This window comes from Charadrius vociferus, unplaced genomic scaffold, assembly GCF_000708025.1.
Source record: "Charadrius vociferus isolate BGI_N301 unplaced genomic scaffold, ASM70802v2 scaffold1152, whole genome shotgun sequence".
Taxonomy (NCBI): Eukaryota; Metazoa; Chordata; class Aves; order Charadriiformes; family Charadriidae; genus Charadrius; species Charadrius vociferus.
Window position 1 is genome coordinate 237,056 of NW_009647122.1, and position 18,188 is coordinate 255,243.

At 53.1% G+C, this 18,188-nt stretch overlaps 2 protein-coding genes across 2 annotated transcripts; both read left to right on the forward strand.

Moving 5' to 3' along the window:
• The first annotated feature begins 3,716 nt into the window (after positions 1 to 3,716).
• SLC27A1 (solute carrier family 27 (fatty acid transporter), member 1) lies at positions 3,717 to 10,285 on the forward strand. The gene is made up of 11 exons (XM_009895833.1): positions 3,717 to 4,104; positions 4,903 to 5,064; positions 6,057 to 6,126; positions 6,229 to 6,320; positions 6,448 to 6,557; positions 7,368 to 7,577; positions 7,777 to 7,903; positions 8,134 to 8,271; positions 8,639 to 8,803; positions 9,442 to 9,588; positions 10,134 to 10,285. The coding sequence occupies exons 1-11, from the start codon at positions 3,783 to 3,785 to the stop codon at positions 10,283 to 10,285; spliced, it is 1,695 nt and encodes a 564-aa protein (XP_009894135.1). The 5' UTR covers positions 3,717 to 3,782.
• A 513-nt stretch (positions 10,286 to 10,798) lies between these two features.
• On the forward strand, positions 10,799 to 12,514 carry PGLS (6-phosphogluconolactonase). The gene is made up of 4 exons (XM_009895843.1): positions 10,799 to 10,822; positions 11,586 to 11,687; positions 12,073 to 12,213; positions 12,377 to 12,514. Exons 1-4 carry the CDS (start codon positions 10,799 to 10,801, stop codon positions 12,512 to 12,514), a joined length of 405 nt encoding a protein of 134 aa, XP_009894145.1.
• Positions 12,515 to 18,188: the final 5,674 nt, after the last annotated feature.

Below are 18,188 nucleotides of genomic sequence, written 5' to 3' on the forward strand. Positions count from 1 at the left end.
TTCTTCCTCGGGGAGAGATTCCTCCGCAGGGGGGGAATTCTGCTCCTTCGCGTTTTCTGCATCCGGCTCCACCTCCGTTTGTGCTTGTGGCTGTGCCTCCATTTCTGTCTCTGTCCCTCTTGCTTCTTGCTCTCCCTCTTTCTCAGCTCTTTCTGGGTTCTCTTCAGGCTCCTTGTTTTCCTCATCTACGTTTTCCTCCTCTGGATTTTCTTCTTCGGGATTTTCTTCTTCCAGATTTTCCTCCTCCGGATTTTCTTCTTCGGCATTTTCCTCCTCATCCTTGTTTTCATCTGCTCCTTCTGCTGTTCCTTCCTCTACGTTTCCACTGGCTCCTCCTTCTCCTTCTTCATGCTCCTCTTTTTCTTCTGGGTCATCCGTGAAAGGATTCTCACCCTGCAAAGAGAAAGACAAACATTCGTCTGCTGCGAGTTTCTCTCGAGCTGCTTTGAGGAATTCACGCCGGCAACACGCCAGCAAACCCTCCCAAGAAGTTGAGCGTAACGGTTGCCCCAAAAGCAGATGCTGCCTCGAGAATTCAAAAATCGATGCTAATATTAGCAGCGACAGCGCAACAGTCACGTCTCCGGCCAAAATTGAAGCTGGAGACCTCGCTCATCCTGTTCGCTCAGGGTTCGATGTAACATGTGGGGCAGGAGATGACAGGAGAAGTCATCGGCATCGATAAGCAAGTTTACCGATGACACCGAGCTGCGCGGAGCAGTGACACGCTGGAAGGAAGGGATGGCATCCAAAGGGACCCGGACAGGCTGGAGAGGTGGGCCCGTGTGAACCTCAGGAAGTTCAAGGCCAAGTGCAGGGTCCTGCACGTGGGTCGGGGCAATCCCCAGCCCAAATCCAGGCTGGAGGATGAAGGGATGGAGAGCAGCTCTGGGGAGAAGGACTCGGGGGTGTCGGTGGGGGAGAAGCCGGCCGTGAGCCGGCAACGTGCACTCACAGCCCAGCGAGCCACCGGCAACCCGGGCTGCGTCCCCGGCAGCGTGGCCAGCAGGGCGAGGGGGGACTGTGCCCCTCTGCTGCGCTCTGCTCTGCTCTGGGGAGACCCCCCTGCAGTGCTGCCTCCAGCTCGGGGGGTCCCACCAGCAGAAGGAGACGGAGCTGGTGGAGCGGGGCCAGAGGAGGGCACGGAGATGCTGGGAGGGCTGGAGCCCCTCTGCTGGGAGAGTTGGGGGGTTCAGAGAAGAGAAGGCGAAAAAGGGGAGAGCTCAGAGCCCCTTCCAGTGCCCGAAGGGGCTCCGGGAGAGCCGGGGAGGGACTCTGGATCGGGGAGGGGAGCCGTGGGACCAGGGGCAGAGGGCAGATTTAGGGGAGATCTCGGGAGAAATTCTTCCCCGTGAGGGCGGTGAGCCCCTGGGGCAGGTTGCCCCGAGAAGCTGTGGCTGCCCCATCCCTGGAGGTGTTCAAGGCCAGGTTGGACGGGGCTTGGGGCAACCTGGGCTGGGGGGAGGTGGCCCTGCCCGGGGCAGGGGGTGGCACTGGGGGGGCTTTAAGGTTCCTTCCAACCCGAACCATTCTATGATTCTGTAATAAACTTTTCCTTGTGAGGGTGGTGAGACACGGGCCCAGGTTGCCCAGAGAGGTGGGAGATGCCCCATCCCTGGGAATGTTCCAGGTCAGGTTGGACGGGGCGCTGAGCAACCTGGTCTAGTTGAAAATGTCCCTGCTTGTGTCGGGGATTGCACTTGATGCCCTTTAAAGGTCCCTTCCAACCCAAACCATCCCATGACTCTGTAATTCTAAGGGTGTGGGGGGGCTGGTGGCAAGCTGGGTTGGCTGTCTTTAAACCTGAGTCACGACAGGTTTTAACCATTTTAACTTGCTGGTCTGCCTACATGCAAACAGCAGTTGGAAGGGCTCAGCCTCGAAGGGAGCGAACGAACGGACAGACACTCGTGGGATGAACGCCACAGTTCACCCGTGGAAGAGGAGTCACGGGGCGATGCCTGCCTGAGCTTAAAGAAAGGATCGATCCGTCTTAAAATGTGTAGTCCGAACTAAGGGCTTGCGGTGTAAACAGCAGGGAGTCTCCTGCAGCTTCCCCATCTCCTGGGAGTCCCTCACCATCACATTTAGTTCAGCGGATTTTAGGCCGCCGTGAGGATGTGTCTTTATTCCAAAGGATTTAGGGCTCCTGCGATTGCCAGCTTCGCTGTGGCTGTCACTCTGCTTTGAAGAGCTGTTTCCTCCCGATTGCCCGGCAAGCTGGGAATAATGACAGAAAATAAACCGGGCAGAATAAAGCCCTTTAAGTATCTGGAAAGTGTGGCTCAGCAGTGAAAAGGCTCCTGTGTTCTGTGTTTGGCACAGTGCGGTGTAAGGTCACCGTGAAAGCCCCGCTCAGTCTGACCACTGCCAACAACTTGTTTCTGAAGCGCACCCTTCCCCCTTCTGCCGGGCTGTGCTGAGCGAGGCTCCCGCTCTTGACATTCAGTCGTGAGAGTTGTGGGGCTTTTTTTAAGTGCTAATATTAAATGACCTTTCAAGTTTCTGGGGCTTCTTCCAAACCCTTGTTGCACAACAATTTCCTATTTTAATGGTGCAAAAATACCGCCTCTATCTTCCTACCTCCGGGAAGGAAACAGGATCTGTTACATGCACCCGGACCTGCTGTCCTCATTTTGGTGGCGGTGTTATGGTAGCGTACTCTAATAAATTTATTTTTGTATCTCGGTTACAACCGAGAGCCGAAGCCAGAGAGCCAACGTGCCCCTCAAGATAGTTTCCTCCAGGACATCAGTGAGATGATTGAAGTTCAGACAACAACTTTCACTGCCAGCTTGAAGCATGTTGTGTTTTAACTTGCAGCTGCTGCCTTGGAGACTTAAAATAATTATGTAAATTACTGAAGAGGAAAAAAAAAAAAAAGTCTCGTTAGAACACTCTGGTTTGTTCTTTTATTGAGCAGTTGCTCTTTATGGTATCAGATATCCACAGAGTTAGTAATTCTTTCCTTGATAAGGCACCACAGTCTTTAAAGGAGCCTGCCATTTATTAATTTTTATTAAAATCTATGATTTCTGCCTGGTAGTATTTAAATAGCCGCACTTCCTATCGTCTCAGGACTGTGGCAGAGACTGACTCACAGGAAAACGTGCCTGTGAGCAACAAGTCGGCAGCCCTCTCCTCTCGTGGGTGAAAGGGGAAGCCTCTGGCTTTGTTTTCTTGGAGTTGAGGCCACGGGTTGTTATCAAAGGGTTGTGTGGTCTTTGTTTAAGTGCTTTTGGATCTTGAATGGTAACAAATGGTGCAAAGACGCTGCAAAATCTCCTGGCAAGAAAGACTCTTCCCATGTGAAGTGTGTTTGCTCCCGTTCCAGCTAAAAGCAATGGTTGCCGAGCCTTTTTTTTTATTTTTTAAGGGTGGAGGAAGACATCGTTAAAAGATGTAATTTATTCTCTTTAATGTTTTCTGTGGGCTTGTTTGAATCGGTATCAACGTGAAGATGGATTCCCTGTGTTTTATAGTGTGGAGAGTACCGCAGCAGTTGCTGTATACTGTTTATTTACTGTAATGTTAAAATAGCTGTCACTTGCCGTAGAGCAGCAGTGATTTCAGGGTAACGCTTCAGCTGTCCCAAGAGTGGGAGGACACCAGTGAGACGCCCATGTGCAGCACATGCATCCTGCCCACTTCCCTTCTAATTCGCAAATTGTGCTGAAAATTAAATGGTTCTGCTTTTTCTTTGCTGCAGTGGCCTCTCGGTGCTGTTACGAGTCAAGTACAAGTTGCGAAAGCATCAAAAAGCCAAAAGCACCATCCCCAAGATGTTCCAGGATGTTGTCCGCAGGCATCCCGACAAAGTGGCCCTGATTTACGAGGCCACTGGTGAGCAGTGGACCTTCAGGAAGCTGGATGAGTACTCCAACGCCGTGGCTAACTACTTCTACCAGCAAGGCTTCCGCCTGGGGGACGTCATTGCCATCTTCATGGAGAGCCGCCCCGAGTTCGTTGGCCTCTGGCTAGGGATGGCAAAAATCGGCATCGAGGCGGCTCTAATCAACTTCAATTTGCGCTTGGATTCTCTGGTTTACTGCGTGACGACTTCGGGTGCGAAAGCCGTGATCTTCGGAGGGGAGCTGTCTTCAGGTGAGTCGCTTGGGTGTTGGTATGCCTTATGGGCGACGCGTGAACAGTTCGCTTGGTCCTGAATGAGGCAGAGATTGAAAAAATTGAAAACAAAAAAGGCAGCTGGATGTATTAAAAGCTAGGGAAGATGGTAAATCTCCTGATTACAGAAGGCAGAAGCATTCGGTTAGTACCTGAGGCTAAAAGAGAAGTGGTGTTTTGAGTCTGCTCTGAGTCAGGAGCTTGGTTTCACCTGCTGGCGTCTTCCTGGTTTCGGGGTGCCCAAACTGAGCTCGCTGATTTGCTCTTTTTTTCATCGGATCTGGAAGAGCTGTGTCAGGAGCTTTGTGCTTCATCGAGAAGTGGCAATATATGTCGCAAGGCGTATTTTTCCCTTTTACCCTGTTAATACTCTTTGCTTAATGCTGCTCTTTCTACCGCAGGATAGGTCTGTCAGTGGATGCTAGTTTTAAATACATCCCTGCTTTTCCGATGAACCCTGTTCCGATGGTTATTGTTAGATCCGGCGGTTTATTATTGTAAATCATCTCCTTCAAACCATTCTAGATCGTTTGAAGATCATAATGTGGTCGTGGGGAGAGGCAATTTCACGTAGTTTTTTTGTTAGGGTTTTTACTGAGCCCGGCTCAGTCTGACCACACTGATGTGGATGTCATCTGGATGGGTGCGACGTAAGTATCTTAAAGGTTCTTCAGGTCCCTCTGTGGTTTTGGGGGACAACAGGACATTATACAGATAGTTGTTGCCACTGCTTGGAGCGTTATGTTTGTTGCAAAAGCGACTTGCTTTGTCTTGCAGCAATATCTGAAGTGAATGGGATGTTGGGGAAGAACATGGCAAAATTCTGCTCTGGTGACTATAACCCGGGTGTGGTTCCTGTGGAGACCAAACATCTTGATCCCCTTCTGAGTACCGCCTCGAAATCGCCCCCGACTCAGATTCCACTCAAAGGTTTAGATGGTAATTTTATCAAGGATTTTAGTTTCTCAATGCGACGTGTGGAGAACTGAACTAGGTGACAACAAAACAAGAAAAAGAAGCAAGGTGGAGGGATTAAATCAACCCGGTTTGGGCTTGCAGATAGAAGAAAGGAGGAGAAAAAAAAAAAACCACAGAGGGAGGGGAAAAAAACAAGGTCCTGGTTCCAGGGTACTCTGGGTTAAGTTTTACTCATTGTCTGAGACTGCAAAGCTTTAGGCACCTCAAGTGTTCAGTACCCGCAGGAGGAGATTGGTGCCTTCCCCAAGACAGCCCTTCCCGCAGAGAACAGCCGCTGGAATGTGTGTGGGGTGAATCCATCCGACTTGTCTGTAGCATGTAACAGCCCATGTTACCTTCCCCCACAGCGGACTCCTGTGTAATTAAAACGTTTCCGTGTAATATGGCTGTGGGGAAGATGAGTATTGGTGGGTTTGGGATTGAGGAAGGGAAAGGAAGGTGCTAGCTGGTCGCCAGTCTGTATTTCATACTTTAAGACAATCAAGAGTATCTGAGATCGCTCAGGCACGAGGCTTCGTTTTGGTACTTTGTTTAATGATGCCGCTAAGAAGCTTTTCCTTTAGATTATTTTTTGTAATCGTAGTCTTAGATACCTGCCCTACCATCAGAAGCAGGTCGAGACCTTTCCTCTAGATTGGTTGAACTTACTGTCTGACCTGGAGAGCTGATCTAGTCCCAGCATAATTTGCATAAAGGGATACGGGTCGTGTTCTCAGAGCTCTGCGAGCTCTTCGTTACGCTCTCCTGTCTCTGCTGTTGTGGACGACATGAGGGTTCTCCGTCAGGCTGTAACTCCACGCTTGTGTCAGCCTTCGCAGCTGGCTGTCCCCTGTGCCGTCACCATTTCAAAGCCGTTCCTCTGGAAACAAAGCCTAAAACGCAGAACAAACCCCGTGGGGATTTTCTCAAGCAGTTGGGAACGGTCTGTCTCACCCCCGTTTCTATTCTTCTAGATCGGCTCTTCTACATCTACACCTCAGGAACAACGGGAATGCCCAAAGCCGCCATCGTGGTGCACAGCAGGTGAGGACCCGCGGAGGTACTTCCCTTTTGAGGCGCGTTTCGCTTCACAAAACCCCGAGCTTTACTCGCCTCACTTGCTTAGCTTGTGCTGCGTTCTTACAGGTATTACCGTATCGCTGCCTTTGGTTACTACGCCTACAAAATGCACCCGCAGGACGTCCTCTACAACTGCCTCCCCCTTTACCATTCCGCAGGTGAGCATCCTCCTCCTCGGAGGCAGAGGTGAGGCCTTGGCCTCCCCCGTGCCTGCTCCTTCGTCCGTCCTTGTGAGTGAGCAGCCCCAGGATGGTCGGAACTATTCCCACGATCCTTATTTTCCAGGTAACATCATGGGAGTTGGGCAATGTCTAATCCACGGCCTCACCGTGGTGATCAGGAAGAAGTTCTCCGCCAGTCGCTTCTGGGACGACTGCGTGAAATACAGATGCACGGTGAGGGCTCTTTGCCGCTCCGCTCGAGCGTGCCGGCTTCACTGTTTGATTATTGATCTCCAGATAATTCCCCATCCCTCGTGGCATATCGACGTGCCTGCGCCACGGCATCTTCAAATTGCCGGTGCCACGTTAGGCGTGCAGGACTTCAGGAAAGGTCTTTCATCCATTTTCTCCTGTTTCCTTTTTGTCCGGTTGTCAAGACCAGCTTGAAAACACGAGTTTGCGTCCCTTGCTGTTGTGGGAAAGCTCTGCCAGAATTCATCTGCGTTAGGAATCTCTGCAGAGGAATTCTTTTGGCAGTTCATAGCCAACAAGCAGCTATTTGTGTTTGTGTCATCATTACCTTCTAATTTAAGCAGCTTTCTCCTCCCTGGTGTTTATCTTGCCCTTCCTCCCCCCGGCAGTATTCAGAGCTGGTAATTGGATCTCCACTCTGACTGTGATTTGTTTGGTCAAGTTGTTAGTTTATGATTGACCCCAAATCTTCCCAGAGGTCTTTTAGTCACCTATTAAAGCACAAGGGATTTTTCTTTACAGCTGTATCTTTATTCACACTGAGATATCCCTCCTGTGCTCTTTCCTGGTGGGTTCCAGGGGGCGCTGGTTTCCCTTTGCCTATTTTTTTTTTTTTTTTTGTGGCAAGAAATCCCAACTTGAACTTGCAAAACCTCACGGTTTATTAAAATGCCTGACGCGTCTGGTTCCACGAGGTACGCTGATACCAGTGGCCTCGTGGTCAGCTTTTTCCGGGGCGTTGTAAGCGTTGCCTGAAGCCTGAGCGCTATGTTTTTGTGTTTACTGCTTCAGATTATTCAGTATATCGGGGAAATCTGCAGGTATCTTCTGAATCAGCCGGTCCGAGAGTCAGAAACCCAACACTGCGTGCGGCTGGCGGTGGGCAATGGTTTGAGACCCACCATATGGGAGGACTTCACAAAGCGCTTCCGAATTAAGCAGATCGGAGAGTTCTACGGAGCCACGGAGTGCAACTGCAGCATTGCCAACCTGGATGGGAAGGTGAGGAGGAGGAGGAAGAGGGTACCGCGAGGGCTGGGACGGGGCACAGAAGGGAGACAAACCTCTGCTGGCTTCCCTGGCTCCTCCTCGTCCTCTTGCAGGGAGCTAAATTGGTAATTAGGGGTGGCATGCGCGGGAACCTGGGGAAAATCTTACATTTGGGTGTTTGTTTGTTTGTTTTCTTCCTGTCTTTCGGAAGGTCGGCGCCTGTGGTTTCAACAGTCGGATTTTGCCCAATGTTTATCCCATTCGTTTGGTGAAGGTGAACGAGGACACGATGGAGCTGATCCGGGATTCCCGTGGGCTGTGTATCCCCTGTCGCCCAGGTGAGCATTAACCGAAACCAATCCCTCGCAGCTTTTTGTTCTTAAAAAAAAATATATATTATAAGCTCTGGCTGGTTTAAGGGGTTTCTAGTGTTGCGTACGGGTTTTCACCTCCAGTTCTTTCCTCCGAAAACAGATCAGTTCAGCAATCAAACATCTTTTGGTGTTGTGCAAAGTTTAGTTTGTCTTGAAATGTCGGTGTCATCTTGCCTCGATGCCGTTCCCTGCAGGAGAGCCGGGGTTGCTGGTCGGTCAGATAAACCAGCAGGATCCCCTGCGTCGGTTCGACGGCTACGTCAGCGAGAGCGCCACCAACAAGAAGATCGCTTACAACGTGCTTCAGAAAGGGGACCAGGCCTACCTTTCAGGTACGTTCCTCGTGCAGAGGGTGGTCTCCAGAGACCCAAATCTGGGATTTTTAAGAGGAATCGATGATCTCAAAGGTCTTTTCCAACCTAAATGATTCTGTGATGAACAGATGCGTTAGCGTTTTGAAGTTGCCGGCCGTTGAGCTGCTCTGGATTTAATAAAAAAATAGCATTTTAGAGAGAGAGAGGCTTTTTTCCCCTGTCCTGTAACGAGGAGGAGTGGTTGCACGGGGGTGGGAACTCACCAAGGTGTTTCTGCGCTTTCCTGGGAAGAAAACGGCACAACCCCGAGCAGAGGTTGGCGAGGCATCCCTGCGCTAACGACCGTGAGTCCCGAGGTGGTTTTTGGTGTCTTTCCCCCTCCCAGGAGATGTGTTGGTGATGGACGAACTCGGTTACATGTACTTCAAAGATCGCAGCGGCGACACCTTCCGCTGGCGAGGAGAGAACGTCTCGACCACGGAGGTGGAAGGAGCATTGAGTCACATCCTCAACCAGACGGATGTTGCAGTGTACGGAGTGGAAGTACCAGGTAAAAGGTTGAGTTGGAGCTCTTGGGACTTAGGGAGAAAGGAAAAAATAGTAGGCAAAAGTACCAGATGTGTATCAGAACAGGCAGAAATTGGCTGCCTCTATTGTAACCAGGCACCCGAAAATGCAAAGAGATAATAGAGTCAAACAGTGGAGTTTGACGCATTTATTCTGAGCAGTAGAAGTAATCGGAGGTCCAGTGGCGCGATCTTTATTTTTGTCTTAAAAAGGAAGGGTTTTATGACGTCAGCTTTGTGAAAAGACTGTTCCATGGGTGTGCAGACCCGTAAATCTTCGAGTTGTGCAGGGACAGGGGGGTTGAGGAGGACACAGGGATGGAACTGAGCCTGTGCTGGGATGCGCTGGCTGGGAAGGTGCCTGTGGTGGCACTTTGCCCTGAGTTTTTACCACAGCGAATGTGAGAGAAACCTGGGGGGGGGAAAGAAAAAGAAGAAAAAAAAAAAAAAAAAGAGAACTGGGTTAGCTTTCAGGGGTGGCCTCCACTAGGTGGGTGAGGGGACGTGGTGGCAACCGACCTCTGGTATGAAACTGGGTTTTCCTCATCACGTTTGCGCTTCACCTTGAAGAAACACCTGCGCTTGGGCGCTCCCCACCCTGAGCTGTGCTCCTCTCTTCCAGGGGTGGAAGGCAAAGCCGGGATGGCGGCCATCGCCGATCCCAAAGCTAAAGTCAACCCCAACGTCCTGTACCAGGAGCTGCAGAAGGTGTTGCCTCCCTACGCCCGGCCTGTTTTCCTCCGCCTCCTGCCCCAGGTGGACACCACAGGTACCGGCTGGGCGGCCCCCCCCCCCCCCCGCCCGGCCGCCGGAGCTCGGAAGCATCTCCCCCTGCTTCAGGGCGGGAAAAAAAACCATCCCAGCTTTGAGCACAGCGGGCGCGGAAGCACCGCTAGTCAAAACGATGATTGTTGTTAGATCTTAAGAAATCGTCTCGTTCCAGGCCCTTCTAGAAAAGATGGAGGATTCACCCTCCTATATATCACTCGTATACTCTCCGTTGCCTTTCCCGGGGTTTTATTCCTTCCAGTGCGACTAATGGCTCAGTCAGCTGCTGTTTGGCTGCTGCGGTTTCTGGTTTTGATTTCCCGGGAATTTTACCATGTCCTTTTTACCAGCCCCTGCGTGAGGAGAAGTAAGAATTGCGCAAGGTTGATGAGAGAAATCTGGTAATGATCAGGCATGTTAACGAGCTTCCAGTTGCTAAAATAGAAACGAAGCACCGCCCGTGACATTTCCTCCTCGCTCTGATGCTTAAGCAGGCTTTCTGATGCCAAATATTTTTAATTTTTATTTTTTCTCCTTTTTTTGAAGGTACATTTAAGATTCAGAAAACCCGCTTACAGAGGGAAGGATTCGATACAACCTCGGATCGCTTGTATTTTCTGGATCTAAAGTTGGGAAAATACGTTCCTCTGGATGAATGCCTTTACGAAAGGATTTGTTCTGGAAAAGCCGCTTTATGAGCTGGTCTGATTTGGCCTTTTTTTTTTTTTTTTTTTTCTGAGGAAAAAACGATGACTAATCGGAGGGCCGGGCTGCTGGGGGGAAGCCACGGATCCCTGCACCCTCCTTACGCAGGGAAGCGCCTGGCGCCGGCCTCTCCCTCCCCTAAAGCTCATTAACCTGCTGACGTCCCGTTAACCTGCCCCTACGCCCATAGAGAGTATTTTTGTAACCGCTACCCGCCACGGCCATATTTATTTACAGAGATACCTGTGCCCTGTGGGGGGGCTTCTCTCTGCTCCACTCTCCCAACTTCACTTAACCAATTTAGACTGGTTTTAACCTCATTTGGTGTTAGGTCACATTTTAATTACCCTTAGGCCTGGGGCTGTGAGGATATTAAAAACAAACAAACAAGCAAAAGGCTTTGATGGGTGCTGTGGTGGAGGGGAGCAGCCTTTGGGCTTTACCCTCCCTGCAGGCTGGTGCCTGAGGTGTGACAGAGCCCGGCTGAGGGGGAGGTTTGTGCTCGGATGGTGGAAAATGCGAATAACTGGGTAAAATGACTTTTATTGTCTCAGCCCGCCTCTGCCTCCCTTCTTCTGCTGGGGCCTAGGCCGCGGGGAAGGCCTAGGCCGCGGGGAAGGCCTAGGCCGCGGGGAAGGCCTAGGCCGCGGGGAAGGCCTAGGCCGCGGGGAAGGCCTAGGCCGCGGGGAAGGCCTAGGCCGCGGGGAAGGCCTAGGCCGCGGGGAAGGCCTAGGCCGCGGGGAAGGCCTAGGCCGCGGGGAAGGCCTAGGCCGCGGGGAAGGCCTAGGCCGCGGGGAAGGCCTAGGCCGCGGGGAAGGCCTAGGCCGCGGGGAAGGCCTAGGCCGCGGGGAAGGCCTAGGCCGCGGGGAAGGCCTAGGCCGCGGGGAAGGCCTAGGCCGCGGGGAAGGCCTAGGCCGCGGGGAAGGCCTAGGCCGCGGGGAAGGCCTAGGCCGCGGGGAAGGCCTAGGCCGCGGGGAAGGCCTAGGCCGCGGGGAAGGCCTAGGCCGCGGGGAAGGCCTAGGCCGCGGGGAAGGCCTAGGCCGCGGGGAAGGCCTAGGCCGCGGGGAAGGCCTAGGCCGCGGGGAAGGCCTAGGCCGCGGGGAAGGCCTAGGCCGCGGGGAAGGCCTAGGCCGCGGGGAAGGCCTAGGCCGCGGGGAAGGCCTAGGCCGCGGGGAAGGCCTAGGCCGCGGGGAAGGCCTAGGCCGCGGGGAAGGCCTAGGCCGCGGGGAAGGCCTAGGCCGCGGGGAAGGCCCCCACCCCGGTTCTATCTCCCCTTCTCTCTCTCCCCCGTAGGCTTTCCCGGGCGAGGACGTGCCCGTCTTCGACCTGCTGGTGCTAGGGGTTGGGCCGGACGGACATACCTGCTCCCTCTTCCCCGACCACCCCCTGCTCCAGGTGAGCTCAGCCGCCGGCGTCCGGCTCCCGCTGCTGTCCCCGGGGATGTCGTTACCCCGAGGTTGTCATCAGTGACTCGCCAACGGGGTCCGTGTGGCAGTTGCCAATCTGGGGGCGGTGGTGGTTAAAAAATAAAGAGGAGGGGGGAAAAGAAAGCTGTTGGAGTTGGCTTATCCGCCCTGCTTGTTTCTTTTAAATTTCTTCCAATTTGGGGAGTTTGGAGGGAAGCAAAAAAGGCGACCATGACTTGGGTGGGGATGTGGAAGGGCTGAGGACCCTCGGCTGCCCTCAGCACCTGCTGCTCACCCTGTTTATGGTCAGAGTCCCTGCTTTGGGGTTTGGGGTTTTTTTTCCTGTTTTCATGGGGTTTTTTTCACTCTAATAGGAGAAAGAGAAAATAGTTGCTGCTATTACTGACTCTCCAAAGCCACCGCCGGAGCGGATAACGTTAACCCTGCCTGTGCTGAATGCTGCACGGATGGTTGTGTTTGTGGCTACGGGGGAAGGCAAAGCTTCTGTTTTAAAGGTTTGGACCCAAATTGTTCATATTCTTAGTGAAAAATCTAAGGCGTTCTGGGGGGAACGAGTAATTGAGAGGCTTCAGTCAACCACGGAAGTGTTTCAGGTGTGGTTTGCAGTTCCCTTTCACCGACCGCTTGGCTGAGGCACCGCTCCCTCTCTCCTAACAGCGCATTTTGGAAGGCGATGAGGAAAATCCCCTTCCCGCTGCCCGTGTCCGGCCTCGCTCCGGGCAGCTGCGCTGGTTCCTGGACGAGTCGGCAGCCAAGGACCTGACCATCCCCCTGGAGAAACATTCCGTCTTGTAGTGCCAGTCTCGGGCAACGGCAGCCATGGCACCGGCTGCGTGACATTCCAGGTGAAGAACGCCACGTTTGATCGTGGCGCTCGGTTGCAGCACAAAACGCACTTTTAAATTCCTTTTCCTTGAATGAACGGTGCTTTGCTGAGCACAAATTTCCACGTAATAATAATCCCTCTCCTTCGGTGGGGACCGGGTGCCGGGCTGGAATCGTGCACGGCGACGGCGTCACACGGTTCGTTTCGGGTGCTGTGACGTGAAACGGGTACGCGGTATTAAATGCATTGCAGCTCTTCTGCTCCTGGTTCTTTTTCCACCGGGCTGCGCTCTTCCATAAACGAGGGACTCGAGGAGCAGGCGCGGGGTCTGGGCTGTCGGCGGTGCGAGGATGGACGGACTCTTTTCTGGGGCAGCTCTGGCCGTAGGGTAACACTTGGTTTCCCTCACTGGTTTGTTGGATTTGTCTGTGTTAACCCTGGCTTTGACTCTGCTCTAGTTCTTGCCTAAAACTCTGTCTCGTCGGCTCCTTCCTACCTGTTTTTTCACGCGCCCGCGTGCCTGGCGGTGAGGTTTGAGCTTTTGGTAGCGGAGAACTCTCTGAGATCGCACGGCATTTGTTGGCGCGGCAGGAAAGGAACGGTGTTCCTGTGCTGGTGGATGAAGAAGCTGAGTCAGAAAAGGCAGATCCTGTAGGAAACACAGCGCTTCTGTGCAGGGGTTGGGAAGAAAAAAAAAAAAAAAAAGAATTCAGGTTTTTGGGATGAATGCGGATATTTATAGATACATTAGAAAGCATCTGGACAGGACGTGGAGCAGCGCGGGGCGCAGCCGTCCCTCTTGATGGTGTCTTTCAGAGCTGATGACTACTGGAGTACAAGCGATTCCGTTGTCGTCAGCGAAGTACCCCGGGGTCTGGTTTGTCCGTAGTCGTCTCCGCGTCCCTTCCTGGGGGCAGCTGCGAACAGGGCTGGTTAGTGGCTGCTCTCGGTATCTCTGAAATCGGTTTTGAGGAGGTGGAGACAGAAAACGTCAGGATTTGTGAGTTAAATACAAAGGTGACTAAAGTCACATTTGGATCTGCCAGAGAGCTGAGCTCCGCGTCTCAGGAACGTGAAGCAAACCAGCAAAGCACGCGGACAAGCCTTTGAAACTAAACTCACACCAAGTTAAAATAACATTTAAATAACACTATTTCCTGTTCTTGGACCCGACAAACAACACAGGTTTTAATGAGATGGTTTTGCAAACGTGAGTCCAAAAACGTATGGTGGTAAATTTTCCCGTGTCCGATCCGTGGTGCCGTGTCTGTCAAAAGCCGCTTCTCTTGTGCAGTGGCGCCGTGTTACCTCTCAGGGATTCCAGAACCTTTTTCCATCTGGTTTTAGGGCTGTTCCTAAACCATCCCCCATTTATTTCCTTGTATTAAAAGCATTTAGGCTTTTTGACCAGTCCGGGCAGTGATGCAAGTGCTGGGTGTTTCTGCTCAGAGTTTCCTGTTTCTACATGTCCCGTGGGCTCTGAAGGGTGTCAAAAACCGCCCGTTGCGTAATGGTAAAAATGGCAGATCGGGGAAGCGGGAGCAGGTGCGGCGTACAGCAGCGAGCGGTGTTGTTTCCTCCACGCGCTCGCAAATGTGGAAATAACTCAGAAAGATCCCCTTGCTGTGTCCTGCTGGGTCGCTCCTGCGTTGTTGCCCGGTTCCTCGCCCCCTGCGTTCCCTCGTGGGGTACCTTCTGCGGGTGGTAGCTGAGAGGGAGTCGAGAAGGGCAGAGCGTGGAGTACCGAGAGCAAATTTGGGATAAATCTGGTTGTGCCTTTCCTAACATTGTGTAAATTTACACCCTGAACCTCTTTAGCGTCCTAAATTTAAATTCCAGCGCGTGCGTTTTTTGTCTTGAAGAGTTCTGTGTTAATTAATGGTGAGCAGCGATTATTTCTAGGGTGGAAATAGCACGTGTGGGCGAGTGAAGAGACGGCTTGCGCTGTCCCGCTGCAAAAGCAGGACCCTCCGAGCTGGGATGCGGCTGAGCACGAATTTGCCCAGTCTCAAAAATAAACCAGAAACCAAATTGGTGCCGGTTTAGCACGTGAAACTTTGGGTGAAACTGGTGGGAAGCGGCAGAGGTGCTGCTGCCCCTCTAAAGCGTATTTTGTGAGCTGGGGGGGAGGGGGGAGCTCGATATGAAACTTTATTTGAATATTTCTGAGCCGATGATCTGGAGGGGCAGCGAGACGGAGAAGCGCTGCCGGATGGCAAAGCTGGAAGCCGCCGGCATGTGGCACGTCCCCTCTGCGCCTCAGAGCCCAGCCGGCAGCGAGCGCGCTGAGGCCGAAGATGGGAGGAGGGTGTTCGAGCCCTCTGAACGGGAGGCAGCGCAGGTGCCTGAGAGGTGAGAAATGACTTTTACCGTCTCTCTTGCTTTTGTTTTTTAGACGGGGGGGAAGAATAGAAATCCTGTTCGTGGTGAGCGGTGGCCCTTGGTGGTTTGGGGCAGCCCTCCTTCCGCACCGCAAGGCTGCCGGCGTTGGCTTCTTGCTGGCTGCGCTCGCTTTTGGGCTTTGTGAGACGTGAAATCTAATTTAGTGGTTGGTTTTAAGGCGTTAATTGGTCAAAATAAAAAAGGCGGAGTGTGCGTAATGAGTCTCCAAGCCCTCTTCTCTGCTACCTTCCTCTTTGGATGGCTCTCGGAGGAGGGATGGGAAGTGCCTCGTCCTTGACTGTAAGCTCGCTGCCCTCCCTGCCACCTCCTCTGCCTTGAGCAGCGCGTTTCTCCGTGCTGGAAGACGCCTCTGGAGCTTCACACTGTGGCTTTATTGTCCGATTCCTTCGAGCTTACGGGGTGTGACATTTCAATAACTCCACTGTCGATGAATTCACTCCCTTGTTTCCATCTTTTCAACTGGCGGAAGACGCATTTGGCGCATGAGTCTCGTTTAATTTTGATTAGCGTCAGACCCTCTTGACATTTCAGATCCTTTTTGACTGGGCGCCGTCCCGTGCTAGGCTGGCCACGTTCCCGGGGTGATAAAAGCGCCCGCCGTTCGGGAGCGGGGTCCAGCGACAAGCGTAAGAAATAAAGAGCCGTCGCTCTTCATTTCTGGAGGTGCGGAGAGGTTGCTTCATGCCTCGGCGCTCGGCTTCCGCTGCCGTTCTTAGAGGAGAGGAAAAAACGCTAATTAAAACCAGCCAGCGGCCTCCACTGGGAGGAGGGCACCCACCGAACCTGTCTCTGTCCTTGCTCTGCCCGCAGGTCGCGCGGACGCCACCGTGAAGAACTTCGTGCCCCATTACCGGAGGCAGCTGGCGACTGCCCTGCTGAGACGGGTCTCGGGGGAGCTGGACCCCGAGGGAAAGCGGCCCCGCAGCTCCTGCCGAGTGAGGTAAGAGCCCAGCGTGACCTCCCCGAGCAACGCTCGTCTGCTGAGGTCGATCTTGTCCCGGAGGCGTCCTGCCTCCCGTGAACAGGGAGATGGGGCTGCTCTTCCCTCTCTCGCTGCGGCGTCACCGTGTAACGGGACATCACGCGGAACAGTGACCTGTTAATAAGGAAAACTGTACCTGCTGTGGCTTAGAAGTAAATATTTAAGAGCGTGTTTTAAAGGAGATGAGAAAGTGGGATCGACGGCTGAGGATCTAGCTCACAAATCCATGCCGAAGACCATCAAAGCCGTTGCAGCGTCACCGCGGTTTAGCAGGGAGAGCGACGACGTGCTTTTTTTTAGGCTCCCTTTTTGCTTTTCGTCACCGCTAGATGTCCGTGTCCAACTTATTTCTACAATGCTCATAGCGAACGGTCTCGGCCGGGCGCAGGCCGGGCGATGGGTCTGTCTCCCCGCGGCGCTGATGCTTTGCATCTTGGCTGAAGTTTTCCACCTCTTCTCTCCTGTGTCCGCAGCTCCGGGGGCTGCCCGACGCCGCTCTGCACGAGGGATCGCTCTCCCAGTACGACGGCGATTCCTGCAGCTGGCAGGAGAATTCCTTCCTTCTGCTCGGGGATTTTACCCTGCAGTGATTTGAAAGCGAAGAGGTATGTGTTTTCCTGCTCCAGAGGCCGTAAAATCGAGGATTTTCTGTGGTCAGACCTCAGGAAAACCAAATCCATGCGGGCAGAGAGACAAAGGTGGGCACGGGGCTGTGCAGATACCGCTCCTAGCACGCTCGTGTATAAGCCTGCCGCTTCCCACCCGTGCGGCTGCGCAGCGATTCTCCTCGCACGGAGAATCCTTCCACAAATATATCCCGTTTCCTTAAAACCTGCCCTGCTTCACTGCGTCGCGTTGGCTTCTTTTGTTGTTTTAATTGTTGCTACTCGGCTGCGTGAAAGAATTACCCAATTGCGCAGCCGGCGTAAGCGAAGCCGCAAGAAACGAACCGGCTCGCTGTCGCCAGCCGCTCTGCGATCGCTCTAAACAATTAATTACCGTCCACAAACCCTCGCTGAAGTCTCATTCTTTGGTTTCTTCTCCAGGCCCTGAGGAAAGGCTGCGAGCCCACAGGCTCCACCGTGCTCTCTGGCTACCGGCTGCTGTCTTCCCCGGGCGAATATGCCGAATCGCTCGGCGATCTGTGCCGAGGGCTCGCAGGTAATTCCGTGCTGCTTCGATGGTTAACAAACAGGGGATGGCTGAGGTATGAGCAGAGCGTGGCTCAGCGCCTCGGAGCGTGACGGAGGAGGATGAGGTGCGCGCACGAGGCGGGTCCTTGTACCAAAAGACGCGTAGGAAACTTCCTTTGGCATAACGCTGGGAGCTAAACTTCTGGCGTCACCCGGACTTGGCGCTTCGGAGCTCTCATGCAGCTAAATCTGTTGTTTTCCTTGTTTCTCCGCATCCTCTGGCCTCTCCCCCGGCAGACAGCTGTGCTCGGGGCTGCCGGCGGCCTCGCGGCTTTTCTTGGCCATCTGGAAAGCTCAAACTTTAAACCCGAGTGGCACGAAACCAGAAGCAGCTGCGGAGAAACTCTGCCAGTGACTGAAATTCATTTCAAGCGGTTTTCTTCTGTTCAGCTCTTCAGTGTGCAGCCCTCTGGCTTTTATTAGAGAGCTGCCCGCTGTAAAAGAGTTTATATCTGCTTGTGAACAGTTGTAAATTACCGTTGGTTTTTTTTTTTTTTTTTTTTAAATTATAGAGAGCACTGTTTAAAATAAAATAAAAAACTTAAAGGAGTTGGGATCTTTCCAGCCTGCTGCGCGTACTGGTTATAAAGGAAGCGAGGCTTTACTGGTTTGCTCTCGGAGCGGAACGTTTGTACTTCTCCCCTACAAATGGTTCTCGCTGTTTACGGCGCTGCGCCAAAACTCCTGGTTTGTTGTGTCTAATAACGCTGAAAAAAGAAAAGCCGCCCACCTCGGCGAAGGCCGCTGCAGGGGGTGACCCCGTGGGCTGTGCTCCAGCCTCGGCCACCCGCTCCCCTTCCCACACTCCACTTCCCCTTGGGCTACCCAAAAGGCACAAAGCAAAGGGCTGAAAGTGTTTTCTTCGCTTAAAAACCCAACAAGTTGGCTAACCAAGGAGGGAGGGACTGGCGGCAGGGGTGAGATCATAGACTGGTTTTGGCTGGATGGGACGTTAAATCCCCCCCAGTGCCTCGGGCAGGGCCACCCCCCACCAGCCCAGGTTGCCCCAAGCCCCGTCCAACCTGGCCTTGAACACCTCCAGGGATGGGGCAGCCACAGCTTCTC